The sequence below is a fragment of the Stylophora pistillata genome, chromosome 4, assembly GCF_964205215.1.
Source record: "Stylophora pistillata chromosome 4, jaStyPist1.2, whole genome shotgun sequence".
Lineage (NCBI taxonomy): Eukaryota > Metazoa > Cnidaria > Anthozoa > Scleractinia > Pocilloporidae > Stylophora > Stylophora pistillata.
Window position 1 is genome coordinate 39,314,479 of NC_142522.1, and position 27,940 is coordinate 39,342,418.

General features: G+C 38.9%; 2 protein-coding genes across 2 annotated transcripts; both read left to right on the forward strand.

The window, feature by feature from the left end:
• Positions 1-1,434: 1,434 nt before the first annotated feature.
• On the forward strand, positions 1,435-4,634 carry LOC111337316 (alpha/beta hydrolase domain-containing protein 17B). The gene is made up of 2 exons (XM_022943595.2): positions 1,435-2,215; positions 4,029-4,634. The coding sequence occupies exons 1-2, from the start codon at positions 1,572-1,574 to the stop codon at positions 4,246-4,248; spliced, it is 864 nt and encodes a 287-aa protein (XP_022799330.1). The 5' UTR covers positions 1,435-1,571; the 3' UTR covers positions 4,249-4,634.
• Positions 4,635-6,955: 2,321 nt separating this feature from the next.
• On the forward strand, positions 6,956-27,934 carry LOC111337302 (myosin-IIIb). The gene is made up of 32 exons (XM_088758396.1): positions 6,956-7,136; positions 7,302-7,367; positions 8,510-8,640; positions 9,103-9,205; positions 9,383-9,485; positions 10,209-10,365; positions 11,084-11,186; positions 12,051-12,173; positions 12,687-12,795; positions 13,287-13,406; positions 14,669-14,769; positions 15,506-15,592; positions 15,950-16,015; positions 16,723-16,839; positions 17,438-17,549; positions 18,297-18,370; positions 18,711-18,776; positions 19,508-19,588; positions 19,711-19,749; positions 20,101-20,186; positions 20,824-20,919; positions 21,410-21,501; positions 22,357-22,521; positions 22,984-23,132; positions 23,449-23,555; positions 24,141-24,239; positions 25,176-25,265; positions 25,353-25,470; positions 26,079-26,126; positions 26,734-26,787; positions 27,113-27,259; positions 27,761-27,934. The coding sequence occupies exons 1-32, from the start codon at positions 7,026-7,028 to the stop codon at positions 27,776-27,778; spliced, it is 3,138 nt and encodes a 1,045-aa protein (XP_088614522.1). The 5' UTR covers positions 6,956-7,025; the 3' UTR covers positions 27,779-27,934.
• Positions 27,935-27,940: the final 6 nt, after the last annotated feature.

Consider the following 27,940-nt stretch of genomic DNA (forward strand, 5'->3'; position numbering starts at 1 on the left):
CATCCAAACAGGTTTTGCTACAACTTCCAACAAAGACTCCCAGTGAAACGTGACGTAAAATACGTCACGCGTTACTAGGTAACAGAGCTCATACATATGCACTCACCCCACTTGAGTGGGGTTCGCAGAATTACACACTTTGTCCGTGCTGAAGTCGTCATCTTAAAACTCGGAGTTTTAAGAGACTCTTTGCGGTGGCCAATTTATTTTGGCCAATTTGCGATATCAGCTCAGTTGATTAAACTAATTTATTTTATATTTTGTTTGTTGGCATAGCCGGCTTTTCGATGAAAACAAAGTGGGGCCAACAACTGAATTTTAGTGCGCTTCTTTTCAGAGTTGATGTCTCAAAAATCTCAAACCTCTGACGGCTTAGCCGCTCGTTTTCACAGCTTTGTTGCAGTATGTTTCAAATTCAATACATTAGCACCAGTTCTGCAGTCTGCCTATTTCCCGAGATAGTTTCTATACGGTTATTCTCCTTTTTGTCCTCTCATACTAGGAACTGAATCATACAAAAAATTGTGCCCATCTTTGATTCCCTTGACATATATACATACATAGGTTAATTGACCACTCCCCATAGGGGCTTTTCAGGGCCAACACCCACCCATCCCACCCAGGGGAGGACATCCACCACAAAGTAATCTCGTGCGTGGGAATTAATGTCTCCTACCCCTAACCCTGCAGGAGACGGGGCCTACGGTTTATTCGTCCTTATCCGAGAAGACTAGAATATCTATCCATTTCTTGATTATAGAAAGGTAGCAAATTCTCCTCACTTATTTTAAGACTATGAGTATTGGTCCGGCCGGGGCTCGAACCCTCGACCTCCCGCGCAACACAATTCGGCGCTCTAACCAATATTTAGCTAACCGGGAGACGGTTGACCACAGGTGTTAGTACGTATTTCAGTCTCATTTCCTCTTAAGTTGGTAATAGATAAATAGAAATTCTGACAATTTGATTTCTTATTAATTTTTATTTAATTCACAAATGTAATAGGTTTTAAAAACAGGATAGATTAATTGATGAATAAATGCATGACATATTTGCACTTCATGCCAGGAATCGTTTGAAATATCAGTTCGGTACGTGAGCAGCAAAGAATGACCTTGGAAAAGGAGTATCGCTGGAATGTTGAATGATCGCTATTTCCTGAAATAGTATTTTAAACGCGTAGTAGTCAGAACATGCCAATTGTTTTTGTTCATTTCAAAGTAGTTTTTTATCGAGTTCCTTTGACTTGTTAGTTTCTGCTGCATTATCAGAAGTTTCTGTTAATGGTATTAATAGCAAATACGTATTAACGATAGTAAAACCATTTGAGACACGCTTTCAACAGACCCTCCTCCCACCAGGAACAAGGATGACGTCATGGTCTCTAGGGACAGGTGTTTTAGTGATGTCAGCACTTTAGCAACGCAAAGGACCTGGAACCGAATCTAAAGTTAACCTAGTCGTTAGACTAATACGCGAACATGGAAGGAATCTACGACTGATTTAAATTCAACTCGATCTTACCTTTTATTTAAATTTCTACCTTTGTCTTTAGCGTGAAAAGGTTTCAGATGAACGGGCTTTCGTTTTCGGAGATCTGCTGTCTGTTCTGCTGTCCGCCTTGTCCGGGAAAAATCGCCGCGAAGTTAGCCTTTCTTCCTCCTGAGCCGACATATTCGCTTCAAGATTTGGGCGATGGAACTTTCGGTCTTCATCTCACAGAGAAAGCCGAGTGGCAGTACGGTCAGAAGGAGCTAGACTGTATCGAGGTTTTCACAGCGAAAACAAGCAAAGGGAATCAGATCGGTTGCATGTACGTGAGATGCTCTCCGAACGCTCGCTTCACAGTACTCTTTAGCCACGGCAACGCCGTAGACCTTGGACAAATGTCAAGCTTTTACGTTGGTCTTGGATCGCGGATTAACTGTAATATATTTTCCTACGATTATTCTGGGTACGGTGTTAGTCAAGGAAAGCCCTCGGAGAAGAATCTTTACGCTGATATCGATGCTGCCTGGCAGGCATTACGAACAAGGTACGGAATCAGCCCCGAGAATATAATTGTCTATGGTCAAAGTATAGGCACTGTTCCTACTGTAGATTTGGCTTCAAGATTTGAATGTGCAGGAATCATTCTTCATTCACCGCTTACATCTGGAATGAGAGTAGCTTTTCCCGAGACGAAGAGGACGTGGTGTTTTGACGCATTTCCTAGGTAAGAAGTTTACAAAACTCAGATTATAGAATTAGTATATCTCAAATCGAGACCCGTTGAGCGCTGTAATCAGAAAATCGTTTATTTTTCTTCGGAGCATTTTCTCAAATGACAAATTGAATTGTATGACATTTTGACGCATTTCCTGTTCTAACTAAACTAATACACATTCGATTCTTCTAAGGCTCTTCAAAATGTTTGAAATACTGTCTTCTTCAGATGTCCTTACGTGAGCAGTGTCTTTCTGCTAAAAATATTTCAATTCATGCAATGTACAATGAAAAGTCTCAATCGAAGTGCTTTCCAATCCAACCCGGATTAGTGTATAATGAACATTGCTAAAAAATCACGGAATTTGAGCTTGCACTTCGTCCTTTGCGCTGAACGAAATCATATATTTAGTTGAAGTTGATTATTTTGTCGAGGTTGTAGCCAACACCCGTGGCTTACTTAAAACAAAAAAAACAAATTTTGTTACACTGTCATGCACAAAAGAAAAATGTAAATAAATCAACACTTGGATATAGGCATGGACCCGTTTCTTGTTTGGGAAACTGAAAATCGAGGTTATTGAAATGAAATTAAAGCCAAAGGAGAGGGAAGAGCTAGTTTTTGACACCTCAGGGAAATAAATATAACTTATTGGTTGATTGCTTCAGTTCAACCAATTTGTCTTTACTTGAAACAGGTCTTTTACATTTGAGTAATAACTCATATATCTTTTGAATCAGTGAAACCTTAGGTTTTTTTGGAAGAGAAGGTCAAGGGTGTTGTGAACATCTATATATGTAGGATTATATGATTTCAAAATAATATATTTTTTCGAGATACTGACTCCTACTAACAAGGTTATACAATTTATGCAGCTTTAAGAAATTCAGTCTGAAATCAATCAATGGAAATTGCTATCCATGTAAACCGTTCATAACATAATATATTTCTGAAATTACTTTCTGGAATAAAATATTAGCATGTGAAGTACCCAACACGGAGTTTATTATGGCCGCTCATCTTAGTATGGACCTTGTGCAAAGGAGTTTTAACTTTGTGGATGGTGTGGATGAGAAAAAATTATCCTTAGGCCTACTTAAATGTTCAACATAATCTATGTGTTACAATTTGTTCAATCTTTTGGTTGTCAGATCATGGAGGATTATTGATTGTTTGAAAACAGTTTTAAGATATCAATTACAAAGAAACTGATTTGGCAGTATGTTAGTGTAAACATTATCCATGCTAAATGTGCTTTAGAACTAAACATTGTTTCTCTTATAAAGTTTGAATTGTTAATTGTTGACCATTAAAAAAACAATTTAAGAGTTAGGAAACAGGGAAACAGACTGACCAAACATGATCTATCTTGTCATTGATAGCAGATTTTAACAGTTTTGGATATTGTTATTGCTCATAAATTTTATCATTGTCTTTGTTGCATGGCAATATCATTATTCTCAGCAAACAATGTACAATATTAATGCATTGTACACAATCATGGGAACATGAGAAAGAAGTTGTTTTTGATAAAGCACAAATATCTAAATTTGCAAGAACGATTATTTTAGTTGAGTTAGTTGGGATCAAAATGTAAACAATTTTTGTTATTAAAGCATAGCACAGAGTGAAATTTGTTTGGTAGCAACACTGTTTTGCTCTAAATAATGGTTTAGGCAACTTATTGTAAATCACCAAGTGTGTGCATACCAACCCCTTATTATTTTGGTAAATTAGTTTCTTTTCCTTAAGAGTGGCTCTCTGGAGGTTTCCACTTATTTGTGGTGTGCCCATTGATCAAGTTTTACTTTTCCTTTTGCAGCATTGAAAAGGTCTCCAAAATTGTTTCGCCAGTGTTAGTCATTCATGGAACAGAGGATGAAGTTATAGATTTCTCACATGGATTAGCTATCTACGAGCGATGCCCCCGTACTGTGGAGCCTCTCTGGGTAGAAGGTGCTGGTCATAATGACGTGGAACTCTATGGTCAATATCTGGAGAGGTTGAAACAATTTATACAACATGAACTAGTGACAAACTGACATGTTGAAAGGCAACATTTTTCAAGCACTATACAATGTAGTTGCTATTAGAATACTGTTAGTATTAATAAGTTGTTTAGCTTTTTAATTTGTATCAGTGAATTTGTGTGAACAGGGACATTCTTTGGAAACTGATTGTTGGCATAGACCTTTAAGCCCTAATATCATTTAATGTAACGATTCTTTTATATACATGTGCATGCATGTCTCCAAGAATTGTTAAATAGTGAAATGCATTTTTTGTAACATTATTTTTCATGGTTTGTGACGAAAATTCATAATACATTAATTGTTTGGGCTTCAAAGGTTAATGTTAGTAGTTGGTGTATTTCATCTATAAATAAAAATGTTAACTGTTCACTATAAATCATTAAAATTTTTATTTTAAAGGTAATGAAAGTTGTTCCTTTAATTTGTAAGAATTATTTTTGTAAATGGTCTCCATATTCATTTAAATCTTCACTGTAAAGACAACAGTGTGTTTCATGCAACAGCTATGTAGTGTATTAATTCAATTTTGTTCTTTGGTGGTATAATTTAGAACCAGAAGTTTATCAATATATATTATTTTCCTTCAATTTATCACTGATTCATTCTTGAAACCTTAAGTCCAACGTCATGTATATATAAACCCAGAATTGTTCAATTTCTACAACTAAATAAAGTTTGTTGGAACTTTGTTTTGGCATCAGTCCCACTTGATCATTTCAAGGAATGAAACTACATTTAGTGTAAGTAAGTTTTGATTGTTGTGTAAATGGGTCATAAGTGGAATAAAATTTTGGAAATTACAAATAATTTGCCATATATAGACTTAGTAGTTGTTAACATGTAGTTTAATATTTATAAGGAGCACTATCTATTGAAAGAGGAGAGGGTCAATAACTATCAGTAACTATGATTATTGATTTCTTTTTTAGTTCACAAAGTAATTTGGTATGGATTTTTAAGTCTAAGGTTTTCCTTTGTTTTTTTGGATGTTTGAGATTTGAGTTGGGAGGTAATTCAGAGTGATTGGTTCTTTGTAACAAATGTAAACCATGTTATCATCAATAATGTCCTTATTTCTAAGGAGTTGAGCCAATGATTTTTAAATATCAAATACATTTGTCCCTTGCAAATTGCTGGATATAAAAGTACCACATTTTTTTTAATTTCTTACATTAATGCAGTTTTTTCTTCTGATGGAATAACATCAGCTTCTTATATTCTGAAATGGTTTGCATTGTAGAAGATACTGGTAATCTTTGTGCAATCTGTTACTCTGTAATGAATAATTACAAACCTTGTAAATAGGATATCTTTGTTTTTGAAGCTTGGGAATTCTCTTGCAATAATTCCTTATAAAGTCACTTTTGTCAGCTAGCTACAATCATGTATACAATACAAAATGAATAAAGACTATTTGTGAACATTGGGATGTACATTTGCCATAGGTTGTAATTTTCAGGACTTGAAGAATAAAAAGGCAGCTTCATATCAATTCAATCCCACATGGCAAGCAGGGTTTGCAATAATCTTTCCAGCCCTGAATCTTTTGACACAGATTTACAGACAGCACATCCAACTCTTTCTGACGCAGTTAGAACAACTATTCAGCAGCTCTGTTTTAGGTTGTCAACCTGTAATAAGTGGTGGATTGTCAAAGTCCCCCAAAATTTCCCCCTCCATTACCACAATTTTCTTCCCTATTTGGCAATAGTTGCCCCCATTAATTACGTCCCAACTGCCTCCTTGTTTCGTTTTCCACCTGTATCGAATGGTCACTTAAGGGCTAGTCTCCTTCGCAGCCGTTTTTTTAGGGAATGTCACGCAACGCTCCACCCAAAGAAAAAGCGGAGCGTTGCGTGACATCCCAAAAAACGGTTGCGAAGGAGACTACCTAAGGGCATGATTCAAATAAAACTAAGAATAATCTTCTGAGTAAATTTTAATCTGTATTTACACCCAGAAACAATGTTAGTAATATTTTTGAGCGAGTCCCTACTCTGTGGAACCTGTATTAAGCTGCACTACCAGTTTCTGGAGCTCCTCTTGTACTTTGAAAGGTTACTGTGGGATGTCAATCATTCTTTAGAGGGACTGCCATGCCATCACTATAAGTGGGGTCACTAACACAATTTTACACCATCACATCACCAAACAAGGCCGATTGCTGTTAACTCAGGGTTAAATTTTAATCCAGGTTTCTATATTTTGCTGTTCAAATGCCGTTTTGGAATAATTTTCTCTATTATTTTTAGAGCATTCAGTTATCAAATTGTAAAAAAAAAGCAATAAACTGAATTTGTTCCACAAGCTTTCAGATCTAAAATCAAATTTCACATTAACCCTAGGTTATCTTAACCTGGCTTTGAACAGGTCCATAATTGCACTGTCATGTTCTTGGATCCTACAGTTACTTTTCATAGAATTTTTTCATCTTAAAGGGATTAAGGTAAAAGCTTGAGAAAGACTTTTCCATCCAACTTGCCGAAACTCCCCATCCCAACCCCCAAAGAAACCAAAGAGAATTTGTTCATCCACTGTCCTTCGACTGATTTAGAAGAAATTCAATCGGTCTGATTTTATATTCCTCTTTCTCAACCTTTAAAAGATAGATGGAGAATTACAAGTCTTAAAGAGGTATAACTTAAAATGTCCACGGAAGTTCCATATCTTCGACTGCATGACTTGTTTTGTAACGCAATGATCAACACTAGTCACGCATTTAGTGAAACCATGGTGAGGCAGCAACTCTCGGTATTCTAGAACTTTGCATCAGCCAGACGGAAACAATGGCTGGTCGGAAGAAAGATGGCATTGATGATTTAGCTACATTGTCTGAACTGAATGAGGAGATAATTATCCGTGAACTGCAAGCTAGATACAATCAAGATGTCATCTATGTGCGTATTTTTCCTCTCAAGTACTTGATGGGTTGTTTTTGCAGATCATTTTTTGAATCAGCTGATCAGAGTTATTTTGGGAAAGTTAATGCGCTTAACTTTAAGTTGAATTTACTTCCCTTGTTTATCACTGTCTAATTCTTTCATTTTGTTGAAATTTCACAGACTTACGTCGGCGACATTCTTATCGCACTCAACCCATTCAAGCCTCTGGAAATTTACCACAAAAGTGTAAGGTTGAATATCCCTTGCAAACTAAGGATCGAAAGTCGAAGTTATCATTTATTTAAGGAAATAAGGAAATACACCTGTTCAAGAGTATATCCATTTGCTTCTCTTTATTCGAAATTCGTGTAAGGAAACCCAGTGTAGAACCCAGTCCAGAACCCTGAGAATTTAATCCAGCTCGATCAATATTGCGGCTTTCATAAGCGAGCAGTCATGCAGTATGCAAATAAATTTTATTCCAATTTCTTTGGGTAGAGATAACCCTTAGGTACAAAAGGCTTTCAAATTTTATTTGCAGACTCTGTTTAATTAGCAGAGAAAAAGTAGCAGAAAGTTTAGACAGTTTATGGTGTTAATATTACAGGTAGTTGTTTAAGTCACCTTGTACTGAAATGAATCTGATCAAAACATTCTTCTACTCTCCCCTGGCCCCTCTTCCATTGATTTTCGCTAGAAGTGATCCAGGGATCTGCCAAGTTCTTATAGGTATTAAGTAAACATACATTACTCTGACAGTCAGGTTAACTGCAATTTAATTGTTATCTTCAAAATTTGGATTATTTGCATACTACTTTACAAGTAAGCCGGCCGTTCAACTAGACTGTGCTGGCTGTGCTGACAAATAATGATACCCTTTTTGTTCCTAGTTTCATAGTTCTCAGCTAATGTTACATGAATTTAGGTAAATATTCAATTAGAGTTATTTCATGCCTGAATTTTTAACTTTCAAGTACCTGTGAGGTACTCAAAGATCCCATTGATAAAGATTCTTGGTCTGATCAGGCATACAATCTCCCTGTACATATATCTTATTAACCAAGCGCGAGGGCCGTACTGGGAGAATATCGGCCCGAGGTCTTGACAGTACGGACTGAGGTCCGTACAAAAAAAACCGAGGGCCGATATTCTTCCAGTACAGTCCTGAGCAAGCTTGGTTAATGAGAGATTTATTATACGACTGAAGTTCAAAGGGACACAAGTGCAGTATCATTCAGGACCATTCGGAACAGTGCGCGGACCAATACTGAGAATATTGACCAGCAATGGAGCATTTCGATTGGTTGATTTTAGTTATTGGCCCTCTGACTGCCCAAGTCGTGTAATAAAATCAGTTACTAACATTAACTTGCATGCCTTATTGTCAGACTGCAGAAACATACAAGATGGCACAGAAATCAGCCCAGCCCCCTCATATCTTTGCAATTGCCAACTCCGCCTATCAAGCAATTCTGGGTGTGGGAGGAGCAAGTCCTACAGGCCAGTGCTGTGTAATAAGGTGCCCAAACATTTTCCTATAGAATTAATGTAGTTGTCAGTCTTCTGTGAATTGTTTGATGGAAGGTGTAACATCAGTTGATTAATATGGAGATTGAAGATCTAGACTGTTGATTTGGATGACATTTTCCCTCTGAAAAGAAAAGTAGATTCTGGGTGACCAGATGGGCATTTCCTGCAATTTGGCCATGAAATGGTTTGTATGAATCCAAAATTCCACTATGAAAATTGGTGGTTTAAGTTTCTTCCTTTTTTTTTTTTTTTTGTAGCACTTAATTTTTTTAAGGTCAAAGCAGTGAATCAATAGTAGGAAAGACTGTGCAAAAGCCATGAAAAAGTTCATCTGATCTATTTATTTCCAAATTTCCAGGGCTTATTGAAACTTAAGCCATGTGGAAAAACTTGCATCTAATTAATTTACAATTCAGTAACTTAAAATCCAATAAAATTAATTATTTTGTAGTGGAGAAAGTGGAGCAGGGAAAACAGAATCAGCAAAACTGCTAATAAGTCATCTTGTTGAATTGTCAAGAGGAACTTCTCAGTTAGAACAACAGATCCTTCAGGTACATTGCACTCGTATTTTATATTGTTTTTAAGGGAGAGTCAAAATTCCTCACAACATAATTCTTCAGAGGAGAGGAGGCATAAATTCAGCTCAGAAATCATTGCAGCTATGATGAGGTTCATTGTTAGGTTCCAACAATTTCTCTTTGTGTTCCTTATTTTTTATTAAACCATAGGTGAATCCACTGCTAGAAGCCTTTGGCAACGCTCAAACTCTAATGAATGACAACTCAAGCAGATTTGGAAAGTATATCCAGCTAAAATTTCAGCAAGGCATGGGTAAGATAATTGGTATAAAAAAACTGTCAAATGATCAAACAGTTTTAGGTAGACAGGCAGTCACATTGGCAGTCATAGGTAGTCAGCAGTCAGTAAGCCAGTCTGTCACTCCATCCATTAGTTTTTCTGCTGGTCTAACACTTCATCTGTTAATAAACCAATGGGTTTGTTCATGCATCCATCTGTTGGTTATAGTCCTCTAGTTTGTCGTGAGTTAGAAAGTCAGCCCAGTGAGCCAGCCAGACATTAATTAACTGCTGGTATTTTAAAGTCAGTCCATTAGTCAGCTTGCCAGCCTGTCAGAGAGAAAATAACACCATCTGCTGGATAAATCTCTATCAGATAGTCATAGCACAGTTTGTATTGTTTACACCGATATCCACTGGATAGCAATTTATGGTGTTATCCACCTTTTGAACAGGCGGGCATGTACAGGTTAGTCCATCAGTCAGTCCATCAACTAGTTAGTTGGCCAGTCAGTCAATCAGTCAACTAGTAAGTCAAGCAGTCATTTATTTAAGTGGTCAGTCAGTTAGCTTGATGGTAGCCAGTCATGCAGTAATGTTCAGTCATTCAGTAAATCAGTCAATCAGAATAGAACAAAATGGAGGAAGTGAGGTAGGCAAAAATGAAGGGACATAAAACACTGTGAGATAAAATGATATTGTGAGAATACAGTTACGATTATCAATGATTGCGATTTGAAACAAGGACGTTTTTCAGTCATTGGTGCTAAAATTTCTGAATACCTTTTGGAGAAGTCCCGTGTTGTTCGACAAAGCAGAGGAGAGGAGAATTTTCACATCTTCTATTACTTATTCGCCGGGCTTTCAGCTGATGAACATTGCAAATATGGACTGACCAGGCCAGACAAATACCGGTAAGAAATTTTCGACAAATGCCGCGTTTTAGTGTGTCAGATGAAGCACAGGATAACGTTTATTTCGCTGTTGTGCTCATCTTCAGTGAAAAAAAAAAAAGGTTCAAAGAAGCGGTGTTGCCTAGACTTGGGAGACACGATGACACCGAGTCGTTGGGTGATCGTGCTGAACTCCAGGTCTGAATCCGAGCTGTTCCTGCGTCTGCTTGGGAAGGACACACAACACTCTCACGCAACTCTCTCCTTGCCCCTTGGAAGTGCTGGGAGGGTGGTTGGGGATCGGGGGAGGGAAGGGAGGGTAAAAGACAATAGACTGGCATTGCGTTTGTTTAGAATTGCAATATTTTTGTCGGAGGGCAACCGGAATAAATTCTGGAAATTTTTGGAAATAGTTAACGAGTTCTCGAAAGTAACATTTGAATGTAACACCAAGAAAATCGAACCGTTTAAGACCGTTTAAATTAAGAGCACAGAGTCCCAACTGTAGAAGGAAAGGTATTACTATTAGACCCAAATTCGTCATTATATATATATATATATATATATATATATATATATATATATTAAAACTAGTTGATCATAAAAACGGCAAAAAAGGTGTCATTAGTTCGCGATTGAATGACTACTGAAACAGACCATCAACAAAATGTATAACAAGCCTGGGGTTCACTTTTGATATTACATCTGGTTAAGGTTTTACTTTTAAATCGAAAAATAGTTATCTGTGCGATGGAACAGCAAGTCTGAAGAAAGTCACGAAGAACAAAATGATGTTTAATGAGCTTCTCAATGCTATGGATATGGTTGGGTTCCTTGACGAGGTAATCTGCCACGCGTTTTTTGTTCTTTTTTCCTCATCAGTAAGGCACATGTAGAATGCTCTTTTTTAGCCACTCTTACTCTATCAATCTGGCTTTCACTGCCAAGGGTGTGACCACAATTTATTACACGACTCGGGAAGTCAGAGGGCCAATAACTAAAATCAACCAGTCAAAATGCTCTAGTGCCGGTCAATATTCTCTCTGTATTGGACCGGGCACTGTCCCGAATGGTCCCGAATGATACCGCACTTGTGTCCCTTTGAACTTCAGTCGTATAATAAATCTCTTATTAACCAAGCTTTCTCGGGACCGTACTGGAAGAATATCAGCCCTCGGTCTTTTTTGTACGGACCTCGTTGCGCTCGGTCCGTACTGTCAAGACCCCGGGCCGATATTCTCTCAGTACGGCCCTCGCGCTTGGTTAATAAGATATATGTATTTTCTGCTCACAGTATCAATTCATTATAAAGGCAGAAAGGTGATGAGAAGATAGAACTATAACAGCAACGACAGAATATTGGTTGTTTTGTTATCGAAATTCTCAGGGTTGATATTATTTGAAATGTATGGGAAATGGTACAGAGAACTAATATTTCGATCGTGGGAGTACGTGTAAAGGTTACTTCAAACCGCAGTTTGATTAGTTTTAAAGCAAACTGAAGGATTTGGCAAAGGGGAGCTCGATCTTTTAAATGCGATTGGTAGTCGCCTCCAATTTTTTTTACCAATGCCTTTCACCTTGAACATCAAGTAATTTTGTTAGAAATTATTTTTGTGTGTGTGTGTGTGTCGCAAATCATGCTTTTTTTCAGTTATCTTCATCTGAACCGATAGAATCAGCGACCCGTAATGTTTTCCTTTTAGGAGCAAGAGGATATGTTCACAGTTCTTGGTGGTGTTCTGAATATGGGTAACATCGCTTTTGAGATGGATGAAAATGAAGGAGCCATTGTTAAAGACGCACATGGGCCTCTAAGGACAGCTGCGGTCAGTTGAACTTTATCGTACTTGAAACTGCCATAAAATATATACATATATACTAAGCAAAACAAGAATCATTTAACCGTAACAGAGGATTATCTTTTTAAAAATAGCATGTTAGGACATGGATCGACAGAGAGAAACTTGAAAACATTTCGCGAACTTTTTTAAGATGTCCAGCCTGAGGTAACTTCTGTAGGTGTGACGTCTGTAATGATTGGCTTCGTAATACTGTTACCGCTTTTTTATGCCAAGATGTAGTTTTGTATCTTAAGCATCACTCAAAATATTTTCTTGACTTTTATAACCGAGAAAACAGCGGCACGAGTACTTTGGCAGATGTGAGGAGACTCTATCCGAGGACATATCATAACTTTAAAGGGCAATCTGACCTACCCCAACATGTGGCTTCACTGAACCAAAATTAGACCATAGAGTTTCTAAAAGAATTATTATATTCTTCATTGTTTTGTTACGGCAACTCAGTTACCTACTTTTACTCTATTGATATCGCAACAGAAACTTCTAGGTGTTGACACGGAAAAATTGTCAGAAGTGTTGACTTCCACATCAACTACAACCCGGGGCAGTGTTATTAAAAGAAGACTGAAAGACCATCAAGCCATGGGTAAGGGAGAAAGGTCCTCTTATGGTGCGCTTGGAAACGTTTTAGAATTTGGCGAAAGTCGAAGAGAATAGAGCTCAAGCGGATTATTTCATTATTGTTTGGGTTCACTAGATTCTGCACTCACTTCCTTTAGAAAATTGCTTCGATGGGAGAATGAGTCCGTTACTGATACTAAACAGACTAGGAAGTTCTGTTTCCTTTTTTTCCCACTTTTACTCTGTGTAATTGTTTTCTCGTTTTGTAGCATGACCATGTCCGCAAAAACTGATTCCTGTTTTTTGTGGTATTATAGTCATAATATCAGTTTCATCGTCCGATATTTGATCACATTAACAGACGGTTACTGGCCAGCCTCGGTTTCCATCTCTTGATATTCCTAATAAGCTTTGACCCCATTGAATATAAATTAGGTACAAAATCAAACGGGTGTACTCAGTGTTGAATAAAGGCAGGCTGTGACAAATTAAGCAATGTTATTTTGAATTCCATAGATGTTCGAGATGCGACATCGAAAGCGATGTATGGTCGTCTATTTGGCTGGATTGTTAACAAAGTAAACCAGCTTCTAGCTCCGCCAATGAAATCAAGAGGAGAGGACGTAACAGAAATAGGTAACAGAAATAGGCTTGTTTGAAACACATATTACTTATGTTCCTTCTCAAAGACTAATGCGCCCAACAGTGTTTAGTTTCTGATTGTTATAGAACGCTTTTGGACAGTGTCATGCCAATTGCAAAGCCAGAGAAATCTGAACCAATGGCGGATCCAGACCTTGAGTTAAAGGGGGGAGGTGTGAGGGGGGGGGACGGCGCAGTTTTTTGTGTGTGCATACACCTGCCGACTTTTCTTTCTTCTGCGTTTAGTTTTTTTACCCAAAATAAGGCAAAGGCAGGGGGTGGGGGTGAGGGGTGAGGGAGGGATGGGGTTCCTCTCTTAGATCTGTCACTGTGTAAGGCCAATCAGAAGGAACCTTTACAAACTCAAAACAGATATAAGTAGTAGACGGCGTCAAGATCAAGTTAAGAAAAATGCGAGTAATGATTTTTAAGTTAATTGTAAGTTTTGTACTTGATTGGTTCACGTGAGAATGATTAAGTTTTCTGGACCAAACACAGAGCTAAATCAATTTAATAACGGGTTATTTAAAGGCTTTGACTAAAAAAAAATTGTATCATGAACATGTTTTAATAGAGTATATGTTCACCAGCAAGCGTTTTTTGGACGTTTTCTTTTTTCACAATTAGGACGGTTTCTAGGGAGTAAGTCATTATATATGTTTAGTGGATAGCGTTGAAGGCTCGCTCTGATTGGCTAGTCAAACTCCGAATATCCTTTGCTATTTACCTCCGAGCAACTCGGGAAAAAATGGCGTCCCGGTTTGCATCCGTTACAAGCGAAGAAATTACTCAAATTAATTTTTGGTGGTGTATATTATCTCACTGTTTTAGTATATACTAAAACAACTATTCACCTCAGTGTCGGTGGTTAGCGGTGCGGATATTTACCTGGCCGCTTCGCGGCTCGGTAAATATCCACCACTAACCACCCCCACTTCGGTGAATAGTTGTTAATTATTATATGGCTGTGTCTCACAAGGACTGGGAACTAACGAACTCGCGAATTTGATTGGCTGAAATCAATATTGAAAGCGGTGTAGATTTTCCCATCTCGGACCGGCATCTGGATCGGTCTAGAAAAAAAAGGTACAAAGAATATAAAAAATTGGCACATAAGACACAGCCATATAATAAACATCTTATTAACCGAGTTAGGTCGGTCTGTAATGGCGACCTCGGTCAAGATTCTCCCATACTGACCTCCCGCTCGGTTAATAAGAACTAAATATATATATATATTTTTTTGTAACCCGTAGGTATTCTTGACATATTTGGCTTTGAACATTTCGAGAAAAACAGTTTTGAGCAGGCCTGCATTAACTTAGCCAATGAGCAACTCCAGTTCTTCTTCAACCAGGTAAAAAAAGAAATTGTTTTGGAGAAATATTAGAACGGCAATAATGTTCTCTTTCCTGGGAATAATAAGCAACAAAAACAAAACCATATTAGAATACTTTTTGTTCCAGTCTCCCGATAGACAGTGAGGCTAAAAACCACAGAGTGCGGCCCAGAGATTATAATCTCTTGGTGCGGCTTGTCCTTTGATTCTATATTGACGCGAACCTCAGGTCGCACAAACTCCCTCGGCACTAGGGTTTGGATTTAGCTATGGCCAGAATCCGACTCGAAGAAATATAATATTTTCTGTGTGGAAATACAGCAAAGTATTGTAGGGTTGTATTGTCCGTCCGTGTAGGTCAATGGAAACACAGATGTTTTCTATATCTTGAGGAGACGTTAGTAAGGTCTATGCTTCGTAAGGATTTCCTCATTCTATGAAGGGTATTGTCCTTCTGTTTATTTAGCATGGGCTTTCGAGTCGAAGAGTTCACGACTTGAGTATTTCGTTCTGTATTCGATTCCTTTTTGATTGTTTGTCGTTTTGTTTTGTTCTTGTTCTTCTTCCCGTTGTTTTTCTTTTTCTTGTTCTACCACTCCTTTTCCTTTTCTTTCTTTTCCTACTTGTTTGTTTGCTTTTTTTTATTTTTTAAAGCGGCTCGCATTATGATTAGAAACCGCGTAAGCTCTGGCACTTGTACTGTCGACCATACTTCACGCTCTGAAATTTTGCTTGTATTCGTTGTTTGGTATAGCACATTTTCTTGTGGGAACAGGAAGAGTACAAAAAGGAAGGAATTGACTGGACGAGCGTCACATTCGCGGACAACAAACCTGTCCTGGTACGTGAGTGTAACGTTTTCCATTTGCTTCCAAGTTGGTCTTCAACCAGAATTTTGGGACTGGCATTTTCTACACCCCTGATTAGGTTTAGTCTTGTTCGAAATGACTTTAATATCCCAGGTGGGGCTGAAAATCGTATTTTTAGGCTGAAAAAGGGTTGGGAAATTATCTTTTGTAATAGGAACAAAGACACATGCTTAAGCTGTTTAGCTGCACTGTTAGGGTGATACTAAACTGGATTAACTACGACAAGGGCTAAGAAAATCATCATGCGATTTCTCTGAGAGAAGAACTTTAAAAAAGTTAGGTGACGATTTTGTCCAAAGACGAGAAAATTGTGTTTTTTCGATCCACAGGATTTGTTTCTCAACAGACCAATCGGTGTCCTGGCGCTGTTAGACGAGGAGAGTCATTTTCCGCAGGTTTGTGAATGCTTCGCTGTTTAAGCTTGTGCACAGAAAGAAAACTTAGTAAGACAGATATTTCCAGTTCTAAATCATTAGCCTATTCGCAAGAATTTTCACAACGCTGTGAGAGTTGTTTCTTATGAAAGAATAAGTATTCTATGTACTTTTTAGGGAATCCAGTTACCAAATTCAAAGCGAAGCTTTAGCTCATATGTATTTCATTCCACTAATTTATTCGTGTTTTTCTCGTTACCATGTTCCCACCAATAACGTAGCTCCATTTTCTGCTTTTAAAAGCACACACAACCCACAATTCCCCAATTCGCTCCGACGAAGGGCTAACGCTAGAAACGTCAGCTTTTATAATCGTAACGGTGGCCAATTTACCATTTCAACTTTGTTGATATATTTAAATTATTTCGTTACCCCCACCGACGCAGCCCCAAACAGTTTCTTTAGAAACTATCAGCCTTTATTCATTTGTATTGTATCAAGTTTCTGTTGTTCTCGTCACGCAATACTTACCTTCTATATCGGTACCACAACCACCTATTTAAGATAGGAGTCGGCAGAGGCGTCTTATATGAAGTAGTAGGAAATCAGTTGCACATTTGCTCCGCTGTCTTTTGCTTTGCCGACACTGTTTCTTTTGCTTTGCCGACACTGTTTCTTTTGCTTTGCCGACACTGTTTCTTTTGCTTTGCCGACACTGTTTCTCGTAGAGCACCGACCAATCATTTGTGGAGAAATTAAGGCAAAACTGTGGGAAAAGTAGCGTTTTTATCAAGTCAAGGCAGTCAAACACGAACCTGTTCGGGATCTGTCACTATGCTGGAAAGGTGAGTGCTGATACGAAACGATATCTTTCTCTGTTTTCTCATCTCTTTATCAGGAACATATTTACGCTTTCAGAGATTAGAATGTGGGAAACTCATACTCATTACGTTACGTTACATTGCGAGGCATGAATAACGCCCCACTTTACTTTTTTCTCTCTCTCTTTTTCGCGTAAAACAAAGGTAGTCGAAAAATGACACATAGAAGCCAGGGGGAAACCGTGACTGGAAGAGGATAGCCTGCGAGCAAACCTTCGTTTTTAGCGCCTCGTCAAGAGGAAGCTCGGGAAGTTATGAGGCTTTGAACCGTGATTACGAGTCGGCGAAAGGTCTGGGAGGGGTCTAGCACTGATTATTCGAACCCGACCCCGGCAAACCTCTCCCTGAATCGTCTAAATTCTTGCCGCGGACGGAGGAACGCGCGTCCTGCAGCGTCAATCGTGAAAACCTGCTCGCTAGTTCAGAAGTGGAAGGTGGAAGGAAAATTTGACTCTGTGGACAGAGCTAAATAACGAAATCATACGTCAAAGGGTATACGGTCAAAAATTAGCGCATCCGCATACATTAATCAGCTCTTTCGACTCTGTGTTGATTTTCTTAGGTTGAATATGACGCTACAGGTTTTCTTGAGAAAAATCGTGACACTCTCCCACCAGGTGTTGTGGATATGCTGCGAAGAAGTGATAACAGTTTGATTGCCACTATCTTTTCTGGTACGATTAGCCACAGTATTTCCTACAATATCTCAACCAGTTATCAACTGGAAATCAGTTTTGCAGGAAATAATTAAAAATTGATAGCAATTTGTTTAATCCCATGTTAGGTTAGGCTTTGCCCAGGGTTTTTACTTTTCCTCACGAAATGTTTACAAATATGAAAGACTCTGTGAAGGTACACCCGTATTATTGTGCGAAATTTTTCCCGCGGGAACGCTCATGGTTTTATTCTGGCAGTGTTTCTTATTTTTCCGCGAGGTGAATGTTATTTTGCTAAGCAGGTTAACTATAATCTTTTTCGTTGTCGCACATGCATCCAGTTTCCTCTTTAAATCAGGGAAATACACCCCAGTATATTACTTTTAAGTCGTTGGTTACCGCTTTAATTAAACCGGTTTAACAATCAAGCTTGCTAAGCTGTACGGTTAATCGCATCTTACTTTTACATAGAGCCCTTTTAGACTGAATACAAAACCAAAACAATTTGCAAAGGCGAGAAGAAAGGAAAGTTCCCTGAAGAGAAAATGAGATATCAAAATAAAGGAAAACAAACTGCCTAAAGCGCGGCAAAACGCGGCCGACCAAGTGTGATTGGTTTTAGTTTTGCATCTGATTGGTTTAGAGAGTGGCGCCAGTTTTCTGGATCAATCACAATGCGAGGTAGAGAAAAACCGATGCAGTCTCTTATTACTTTCGACACTCATTTGAAGGTTGCTCTCATGTGAATCTGTTGTCCTATTTCAGGTACCATCACTCGAACTGGTACATTGGCTCTACAAGGACGAGTAAGCAAAGGAAATGTGGTCAGAAGAACTAAGGTATGACTAGGGATAGGTTACGACGCTCAGTAAAAAATTGGTTTGCAATTAATGTTCATAGCTGAGGAAGGAAAAATTCTCAGGGCAAGTGGCTTAGCAACAAAACGTCATCTTAATGCAAAATACTCCGAGCTCATGATTTGCTAATTTACCCGAGTAAGATTTTCGTTGCACAAGTTCAAAACGTTACGACTAGATCTACGACTAGGGCTGCTAGCAAGCTACCTGTAGGATCACGATGGCTTGCAGATACAGAGAAAGTGTACATCAAAATTTCCACGATTCCTCAACAGCTCTGTAGTAAATTATAACGATGTTTAATGACTTTTTTCTTTTTCAGCGACTAAGTAAAGCTCGCCAGGGAATGCCAGCCACCAAAAAGCCGACAGTTGGCGCACAGTTCAAGGTAAAATTCAGAGTCTTTTTTTTTAGATTAGAAACTGTCAGCTGTTACAAGGTAATTTTGGTTTTATCAGCTAAGTTGATAAAGTAAATTAGCCTCCCTAAAGAGTTTTAAAGCTGACGTTTCGAGCGTTAGCCTTTGATCATTCGCTTTGACCAAGGGTTAACGCTCGAAACGCCAGCCTAAAAACTCTTTAATAATTTGGATATATCAACAAAGTTGAAATGGTAAATTGGTCACCCTAACGATTACAAAAGCCTAAAAAAGGATTTTTAGTCTTTTTCGCTCCGACGAAGGGCTGACGCTCGAAACGTCAGCTTTTGTAATCGTTACGGTGGCCAATTTACCATTTCAACTTTGTTGATATATCCAAATTATTTCGTCACCCCCACCGACGCAGCCCCAAACAGTTTCTTTCGAAACTATCAGCCCTTAAAAACTCTTTAAGGTGGTTCATTTGCATTATCAGCTTAGTTGATAAAACAAAAACCAATTCATTGAACTCCTCCACCGACGCAACCCCACAATTTCTTTAGAAACTCACCCCCTTTATTCAACTGTAAAAAAGGTCTGGCAAGGGTACGTAGGGGTCCGGAACCCCCGCCCCCCCCCCGTCGTTTTTTCAACGCACGGTTTCAACTGAACTTGAACCGTGATCTCGCTTGGCACAGAGTATTACTTGAAGCAATATCTGAGAATCGATATTTTGTGTCAAATTTTCTTCTCAATGGAAGACGTCTTTAGGAATCCTCATGGAAAGAATGACAGCTGCCAATCCACAATTCATCAGGTGCATCAAGCCAAACCATGAAAAGGTACCAACCTCACCATCAGCACTTGTTACTCACTTTAAGCACAACAAAACCCAGTTGATTTTAACAATCTCGCCTCGAGTATTACCAAGTTTAAATAATTATTTTGTCCCTTTTTGTTGCAGATTTCGGACAGTTTTGACCTAAAATACGTCAGAGAGCAGGTAAAGATGGTTAGGTGTTGTTTTACGTGAGTGGGGCAACTCATCAAACAAAACAAACCAAAGTCCATAAGGAGTTTTGAAGCCGACGTTTCAAGCGTTAGCCCTGCGCTCTGACGAAGGGCTAACACTCGAAAGGTCAGCTTTGAAACTCTTTACAGTGTCTAATGTACATTATCAACTCAGTTGATAAAACCAAAACTACATTGTTACTACCACCGACGCAGCACCACAGTTTCTTTAGAAACTTACCCCCTTTAATCAAAGCTCAAGGATTACTTTGTTTCAAATTTACGAGATTGTTGTGCATGGAAATTTATTTCTATTTGCCTTAAAATTTTTCTTGTTGTTTAGCTGGCTTACACGGGAGTGCTTGAAACAACGCGTATCAGAAGGGAAGGATTTGCTCTGAGGATCTCTTTTGCTGACTTCATCGACAGGTAAGCTCCATGAGAAGTAGGGGGAAGTTTATTTACGCAGTTTTTCGATGTTTATAATTCGATTTTAGATATTTAGATTAGTTTATTAATTGTTATTAAATCTTTAACTCCGAACATTGTATCTCTAGTGTTCTGATAGGTTCACTTTACTCCGGTTATCACTTTGTATTCCGAGTAACCTTATATGGAAAGTATTTCGCCAACTGTTTCGGAGCTGAAAAATGCTCAAAATATCCAAACGTTCAGGATTTAATGAAATGTACTAAACAATTATTCCATTAGCACTCGTTGGATACGAGATTGGTCATAGCCGACCCAGCACTACACGCTATTTACCATCTCATATCCAACGAGCGCTCATGCAATAATTGTTAAAAATAGAATAACCCCGTTCACGCAGGATATAATTTATTCACTCTGCTACTAACTACAACTTTTCTACAAACTGTACTTTGGTGTTTACCATTAGTCTTAGCTCCTCGCCTCTCGTCATAATTATGTTCTCCCACTTGAAATTACGTTGAAAAAAGAACTTCACGTTCGGTTAATTCCTTTCGGTGCTGAAAGCTGGTTTTGGGGCTATTGCGCCCACACGAAGTCTCAACATGATGAAGTTAACGTTATGACTGTTTTTCAGGTATAAGCTTGTTTTATATACGACAAACCTCCCAACAACTGAGTCCAGCTGTCGACAAATTTTGAAAAGGTCAAACCTGCATGGCTGGCAGATTGGGTGAGTGAGAAAAAAGTACTTTACAATCCTTGGGGGTTTCGTCATTTTCTAAACGGCAATTTGTTAAATTAGTCTGCGGCAGCATAATGACTCAATCAGTGAGATGATGTTAAAGTCACTTGCATTTTATGATACTCGAAAGGGAAGCTTCCATATGGAGCAGAATTTTAAATTTATAACTCGCGCCAGACCTTAGCGGTCGAGCTATCTGAAGACCCGGATTTAGAAGAACATAATTCGAATGACGAATAATAAAAACGCAGTTCGCATAGCACGATATGGAACGACTCAAACATACGAAGAATCGAATACAGAAGAAACTAAACAACAGTGACGTTTTGGCGAATATAACATCATCACCATCGTAACATTAAAAACACCAGTGAAAACATTAAAAACCGCATTGGAAAAGAGCATAGATAAATCACAAACCTAATTTCATAACCAACGGGCATAGGAATGATTTGCTTGATTTTCTTGCACTTCCCAGACGAACGAAGGTGTTTCTGAAGTACTGGCACGCAGAAAAATTGGCAGAACAGCTCCAAAAAGCTCAAGAGGCAGTGATTACCATACAGAAAGGTACATTAGCAGAAACAAAACATATATAACAATACGCAAGCGAAGACTCCCGAGACGCCGGCTACATGAAAGTTTCGCCCCACTGACCACAGTTTCATTTTTTATCCACTTAGCGAGTTCACATAGCTTGGAGGAAAAATATTTCGCTCTCGCTTTAACTAGTTTGGCCCTAAATCTTTCTATTCGTATTCTTACGGTAGAACTTATACCTCTTCTGTCGAAATCAAAATCATGATCATGTTTTTCGATGAACATGCAATTTCAGCTCAGGGGGCGAATTCGCTAAGGTCGAAGGAGGGCTGGGGAGGGGGGGGGGGGTTGGGGGTTGAGCTTGCAGTAGGGCTAAATCTCTAAGACTCTAAGCGCTCTGATACGAGAATCCGAGGGTCGAACTCTGAACAAGGTTATGTTTTCAATTACAATGTGCTGTCAGGAGCAGGAGAAAGTTCATGTAGAAGGGGCGAAGTCTCTGTTTGGTTGGTTTTTGCGATATATCATGAATTTAAACATTGTAATATTTTCAAACAAAAGCGACGATCTGCGGGATTTTGTCCCACATAGACATGAATTGTAAGCTTCTCCATCAACCTTTTGACCGAGACCCTCGGCTAGAAGAGCAAATCCCAGACTTTGATGAAGAAAGGTGAAACTTTCTATTTGGTTTACTTTTTGTGCCCCTGATGCAACAAGTACTCCTTTCTTCAAACCGGCTTGATATCTACCAGAAAACCTATCAGAACAATCTTAAATCTACCTGGCACGAGCGTTGACTATAACTGTATAATAAGTTCCCGTGGGATTCTAAAATTACGGGAAATACTCATAGGACTTTTTCTCTCTGTGTTCTGTGTCAAGTTGTTCGCGGTTTTCTGGCTAGGCGCAAATATAAACGACTCCGAGAGGACGCTATGATGAACTCCAGAAAAACGGCAACATTCCTACAGCTTTCCGGCACTTTCGGAAACAAACTATATCACAAACAAGAGGAGTTAATGCAACAAGATAACAAGGAAAAAGAAGGTAGAGGAGGGAGACATCAGATATTTTGTAAAGATAAACATCTTTCTACTGGGAATATATTTAGTTCAAAAGAGTGGAAAATGAAAGTGCTATCGCCAGAGCTGAGAAGTTTTCAGTCACCAAACCTTTTAAATCCCTTTCCCCCAGAGCTGTGTACAGATTTTTTTTGGTCTGTACCGCTTTAATAGTTTTAAATGCGCAAGATCTTGGCAAAGCGAACCACAAATGGTTGTAATATATCTACAGTCGACGTATTAAGAACGTCCGTCTCTACTTAACTTTCTAGGCGAACAATAGAGACATGTTCTGTTGTTCTTTGAGCAATTTTTTGTCCTCAGAGGAACTACTACTAAGAACTTTCATCAGTTTGGAAATCTTTGATTTTTATCTTATCAATAAGCTATGCGTGATTCTATTAAAACTAATTCAAAACTCAACCTTGAATTCTTGCTTTTGTTGTAGAAATCCTAAGGAAGAAAACATTGAATTACATTGGCTTACATTTCCCATCTCCACCCCCTGAGGAGGACGAAGATTACTTTCCGCCACCCCCACCGGAAGCTCTTGGACTGTCTCCGAGGAAAAGTCACGGGTCACTTGATGAGATAGAGGTATGCAACGACGAGGATTAGACGAGAAGCACGTAAAAGTTTTTCATTCCTCAAAATTTTCAACACATCGGAACATAACTTTTAGAAACTAGAAACGACATGGTAAAAACATATTCTAGGCCGTTTAATTTTTTTTTTCTCCAGCCCCCGATTTCTTTTCATCTAAGTATCTGATGGTAAGTATGGTATCAAATCTGACCCCAACGATGTGCACACACCCTTAAAGGAGGTTGAACTTTAGACCCAAATATACTCTATTTTGCGTCGACAAGACGGGACCTGTTTACCGCTCGGTTTGTTGATTTTATCTTTGTAGATAGAGGACGAGTTTCTCACGGACGACATGGAAGATGAAGAAGATGTGTTTATTGGTCAGCCCCACCCTATCAAGAGTGCATTTGGTAGTGTGGCCAACAAAGAAGCGTATGTACCACATATTTTATCAATCGATTTGTGTCTCTCTTTCTCTCTGTCTATCTAAGTGTCTAAGTTTCCATTCGCTGTGACGAAGGGCTGACGCTCGAAACGTCAAATTAGAACCTCTTTACGGTGGCCAGTTTACAATATCAAATCAGTTGATTAAACCAAATTTATCTTGTCATACTTCCCCACCGACACAGCACCACAGTTTCTCTAGAAACTTAAGACCTTAAGTGCCGCTTGTTTTTCACTCTGACCTCTGCTTGGCTGTCAGTCAGTCTGTCTGTCAGTCCGTTTGTTTCGCGATTTTGGCCTTTTTTACCCAACCCCTACCAAAGCATATAATGGTACATCTGACACAAATAATTGTAAATATATGCGCATTATAAGGCCGGAGATTTGTAAATTGAAGCAAATAAACATGGATATCAAACGAAATGATTTTATAACAGAGAGCTTTCTTGTAGTAAGTCATTCTTTCAAAAGCAAAGCGAAGTTACCTGTTTCCCTGTAAGAGTTGTGGCTTAGATGAAGGGCCTCTTGGTTTTGCTGGGGAAATTTAACAAGTGGATATTTCTTGTCTTGTAGTGCCGTGCAGTGGTTTCAAGAGACACAGGTTCCCAAGGGAGTTGTACAGGACGAGAGTGGAGGGTTTAGTAAATGGTTTCACGGAATCATTTCTAGGAGGTAACCAACATTCATGAAATAGATCCTATGGTTGTGTCTAATTTACTTATAACAATTAAAGCCACGTACTAAAGTGGAGTTTTTCTCTCCGAAAAGTATTGAAGACTCTTAATTTGTCATTACAAATTACTTTTCTATTCCTAATCCGAAATTTTCGACTCTTTTTGGTCATATGATGCTCTCACAGTGGTTCTTTCCACCTGGCAGTGTAAAGGAAGCCCAATGAAACGCTGGAGAAGTAGCCTTGCAATGAACTAGTATCCCATCCAGGGGGGGGAGGGGGGAATGGTAATACTCCTAGTCACTTCATGCTAACGAAACCGGAATGAGCTCCGGCTGGGTGGGCCATTAGGCTCGATTACCGACTTTACCATGACGCATGGTAAAGTGCGCTCAGTCCGTGTGTTATGGCCCTTGCGTTATGGTCCGTGCGTTATGGGTTATGGTCCGTGTGTTATGGTCCGTGTGTGATGATCTCGAGTCAATTATTTTCCTGTCAGACCCTTCCACTCATATGGTCATTAAGTACATATTAATACTAGGTACCCTACAGCGTCAAAATATCGATTCTTCTCGTGGACTTTTTTTTTAATATAAGTGAAAGAAAGAAAAAAAATGTAGCGGATCGAAGTCCATGGGTTGGTTACATCGCCCAATCTACTTTTTTCCCTCAGAAAAGTTTGATTTCCCTGTAAAGACTCCGACTGCATATAGTTTTTATGTAGCTTGATTTGTCATCGGACTTCACATCGTCATGGCATGGGTTTCTCAGAGTTTTTAAGTGCCCACGCCTTTGAAAAAGGCTTTTAAGGTCTTTTAAAACACCTTTCAAAAAAGAGAATTTTATTCGACGATCTTTCCCAAACCAACCCTCTTTTCACGCAGTCGGCTTTCCATCTGGCAAGAACAAGTTCACATGTGTGCTTTTGTTTACAGGGAATCTGAGCGCTTGCTATCGAACAAGCCAGTTGGCTGTTTCTTAATCCGAGTCAGTGAAAGCCGGTTTGGTTACACTTTGTCATACAGGTGAGCTCATTGAAAAACTGACAGAACGAGTCTTACGTATACGTTTTTACTGCCTCTTTGCATTGTATTTTACTGATTTTTTTTTAGGGCACAGGGCCGCTGTAAGCATTACATGATTGACCAGACTCGCTCTGGGAAGTTTCTTATTGTTGGAATGCGGCGAGTCTACAAATCTCTGAAGGAAATGGTCAGTGTACACAAAAAGGTAATAACACATGCTTTAACCTGTTTAAGAAATAGTCAGTGTGCATTAAAAGGTATATGCAACGCTTTGGTCATTCATTCATATGCTGTGAAGTTTTCCTTTCTCACTTGCATAGTGCATCGATCGCTCTCTTAAGAGCTCAACCTAGTCAAGTCCTTTGACAAAATTCTTCTCCAGTGGAAGGTGGAAGCAATAACGTAACGTTTTGCTTTACTTCGTTTAGTGATTGGTTCAGAAAACACTCAACAACCAATCAGTTTTAAAACTAAAACCAATCACGACTGTCGCCCGCGTTTTCCCGCGCTTTTGGCAGTTTGGTTGTTTTTACTTTAAGGTATTTTCCTGTCTTCTGATTGGCCGTTGTTATTGTTTTGGTTTTGGTTTGACGACATTCAATCGAAGAGTGTTAATCATCCATTGCGGATTCAATTCCAGACTCGGAACCTCACTGAGAATGTTTTATAACGTAATTAAAACAATCAAAAGTATCATTGAACGACCTCTCGTGGCTACGAAAAGGCAATCTTAAAAGGCAATTACTTTTCATTTTTTCTTCTTCTTCTTTTTCTTTTTTCTTTTTTCTTTTTGATTTGCAATTCAATTAAAAGGAACCCATAAATCCAGAGGGAGACGTTCTTATTGAACCTTGTGGACAGGTAAGCCACACTGAAGTGATTACTTGTTTTTTCCCCCTCCCCCTCCCCCTCCCCCTCTCCCTCCCCCTCTCTTTGTCACGTGTCCTAATCTACCACCTGTCCAATATAGCGACCGAACATTCGCCGCGCTGAGTCTTGCGCATGAAAACACAAACTACCGCCTGCAAGTGAGCTAACGGTGTACTTATTTATCGTAATCATAAACCTTTGACCCCTAGAAGCGACTACCATCTGATTAGTTCTAGTTGTAATATCACCCCTGAATTACACATTAAGCCGGTTCACGAGAATAATTAAAGAAAATGATCGATCACCAACCAAAGAAGCTCTTGTTTCTTAAGTAAATTCTCCTTGTCAGCACCTAAAGAAATGTGTAGAGAACTGTACGGAGAATGTGCATTTTGATTTTAGGGTGAAAACAAATTTATTCACTGAACACCATCAAAGCTTGAGACAAAAGCTTAATGGCATTTTCTTCCTCCCCATCCACTCCACCTTTTGCTTTTACTTCCCGTTCACCTTATTCCAAGTGATTTTTTTCTCTTTCGTTTCTTCTGCTCTAGCTACTTTTATCATTCCTTATTTACATATGTATTCCTTTTCACAGGAGTCGCAAGAAGAAGTAGATTATGTGGAACTAATCCAAGTGTTAGAGGATAAGGTAGGTTATTCTCCAAGTCTTTGTGTACCCTATACCTTCATTATTTACCCTTTCTTATTTAGTTATCATTAATATGCAATCAAGCAGTTTTTTTCCTTTTTTGTTTGTTTGTTTGTTTGTTTGTTTGTTTTTTATGGGGGGGGGACGTGCAATGCTTTAGCAACGCAAAAGTTGGCGGTGGAGATTGCCCTCGTTACTTCTTTCTCTTGCACTACTACATCATCGGTCTTCCCCCTCACTCCTCCCCCCCCCCCGCAAAAAAAAAAAACGCTTGATCGTTGGTTATTTTCTCGTAGAAACTCACAATATCTACTTTCTCTTTAAGAGATATGTTGCTCTCCGTGACGTAGAAAGGAATAATAATAATGACGATGATGATGATGTGCCCCCACCTCTCCCACCCAAGTCTCCAAAATCACCGAAACCTAAAGAAGAAACGTTACCACCGCCCATTCCAGCACGGAATTATCAGGTGAGAATCAGATAGCCAGCGTAACTTGCGAGATTCGAGCTGGCGGGAAAGTTTTCAAGAGGTTTGAACCTTGCAAGCCTTTCGCACGCTCGCGTCGCTTGCCACTCGAAACCCAGGAGCCTCGCTGCTCGTGTCGTAGCGCCAACTAGACTTTATTTGTAGGCTTGGTAACTGAACATACTAAGACTTTTAAGTCTTAAAACGTCTTTTTAAACGGTTTTAAAAGTCTTTTTAATGCTCATGTTAAAACATCCCATTTTTTAGTCTGCAACGTTTGCAAGTGTCACTCTTGCAGAACAACTTTTCGTCAATTTGCAGTCAGGTTTGATACTTTGGTTCTTACTGAAGTTGCTCGTTAAAGTAAATGCAAGCTCGTAGATAAAATCCTTACCAAATCGTTAGTCATCGCACAAGTCCTGAAATTAGAAGATAAGGCCCGACGAAATTGATGATCTAAACCCACCATTACTTTTTCTCAAAAATGTTTTTTCGGTTATGCAGGGAACAAGATTCCGCTGATGATGACCTGGGACCGAATTTTATCTGACACTAAATACGAGGCTCACTTAGTTCGCCTAACAATGGGAAATTTGTTACCGGTTCAACGGCGGGATGTCTAATCACATGATAGACCAGAAAAGATGCATTATAAAGAGTTTTTGACAGTTCAACTGTTACCTC

Excerpts from the sequence above, each read along its gene's own strand:
- LOC111337316 (XM_022943595.2), top strand. The coding sequence starts at position 1,572 with ATGAACGGGCTTTCGTTTTCGGAGATCTGCTGTCTGTTCTGCTGTCCG. Across the intron at positions 2,216-4,028 it reads TGTTTTGACGCATTTCCTAG|CATTGAAAAGGTCTCCAAAA; the intron begins GTAAGAAGTTTA and ends TTCCTTTTGCAG.
- LOC111337302 (XM_088758396.1), top strand. The coding sequence starts at position 7,026 with ATGGCTGGTCGGAAGAAAGATGGCATTGATGATTTAGCTACATTGTCT. Across the intron at positions 20,187-20,823 it reads TTTGCTGACTTCATCGACAG|GTATAAGCTTGTTTTATATA; the intron begins GTAAGCTCCATG and ends ACTGTTTTTCAG. Across the intron at positions 22,522-22,983 it reads AGATAACAAGGAAAAAGAAG|AAATCCTAAGGAAGAAAACA; the intron begins GTAGAGGAGGGA and ends CTTTTGTTGTAG.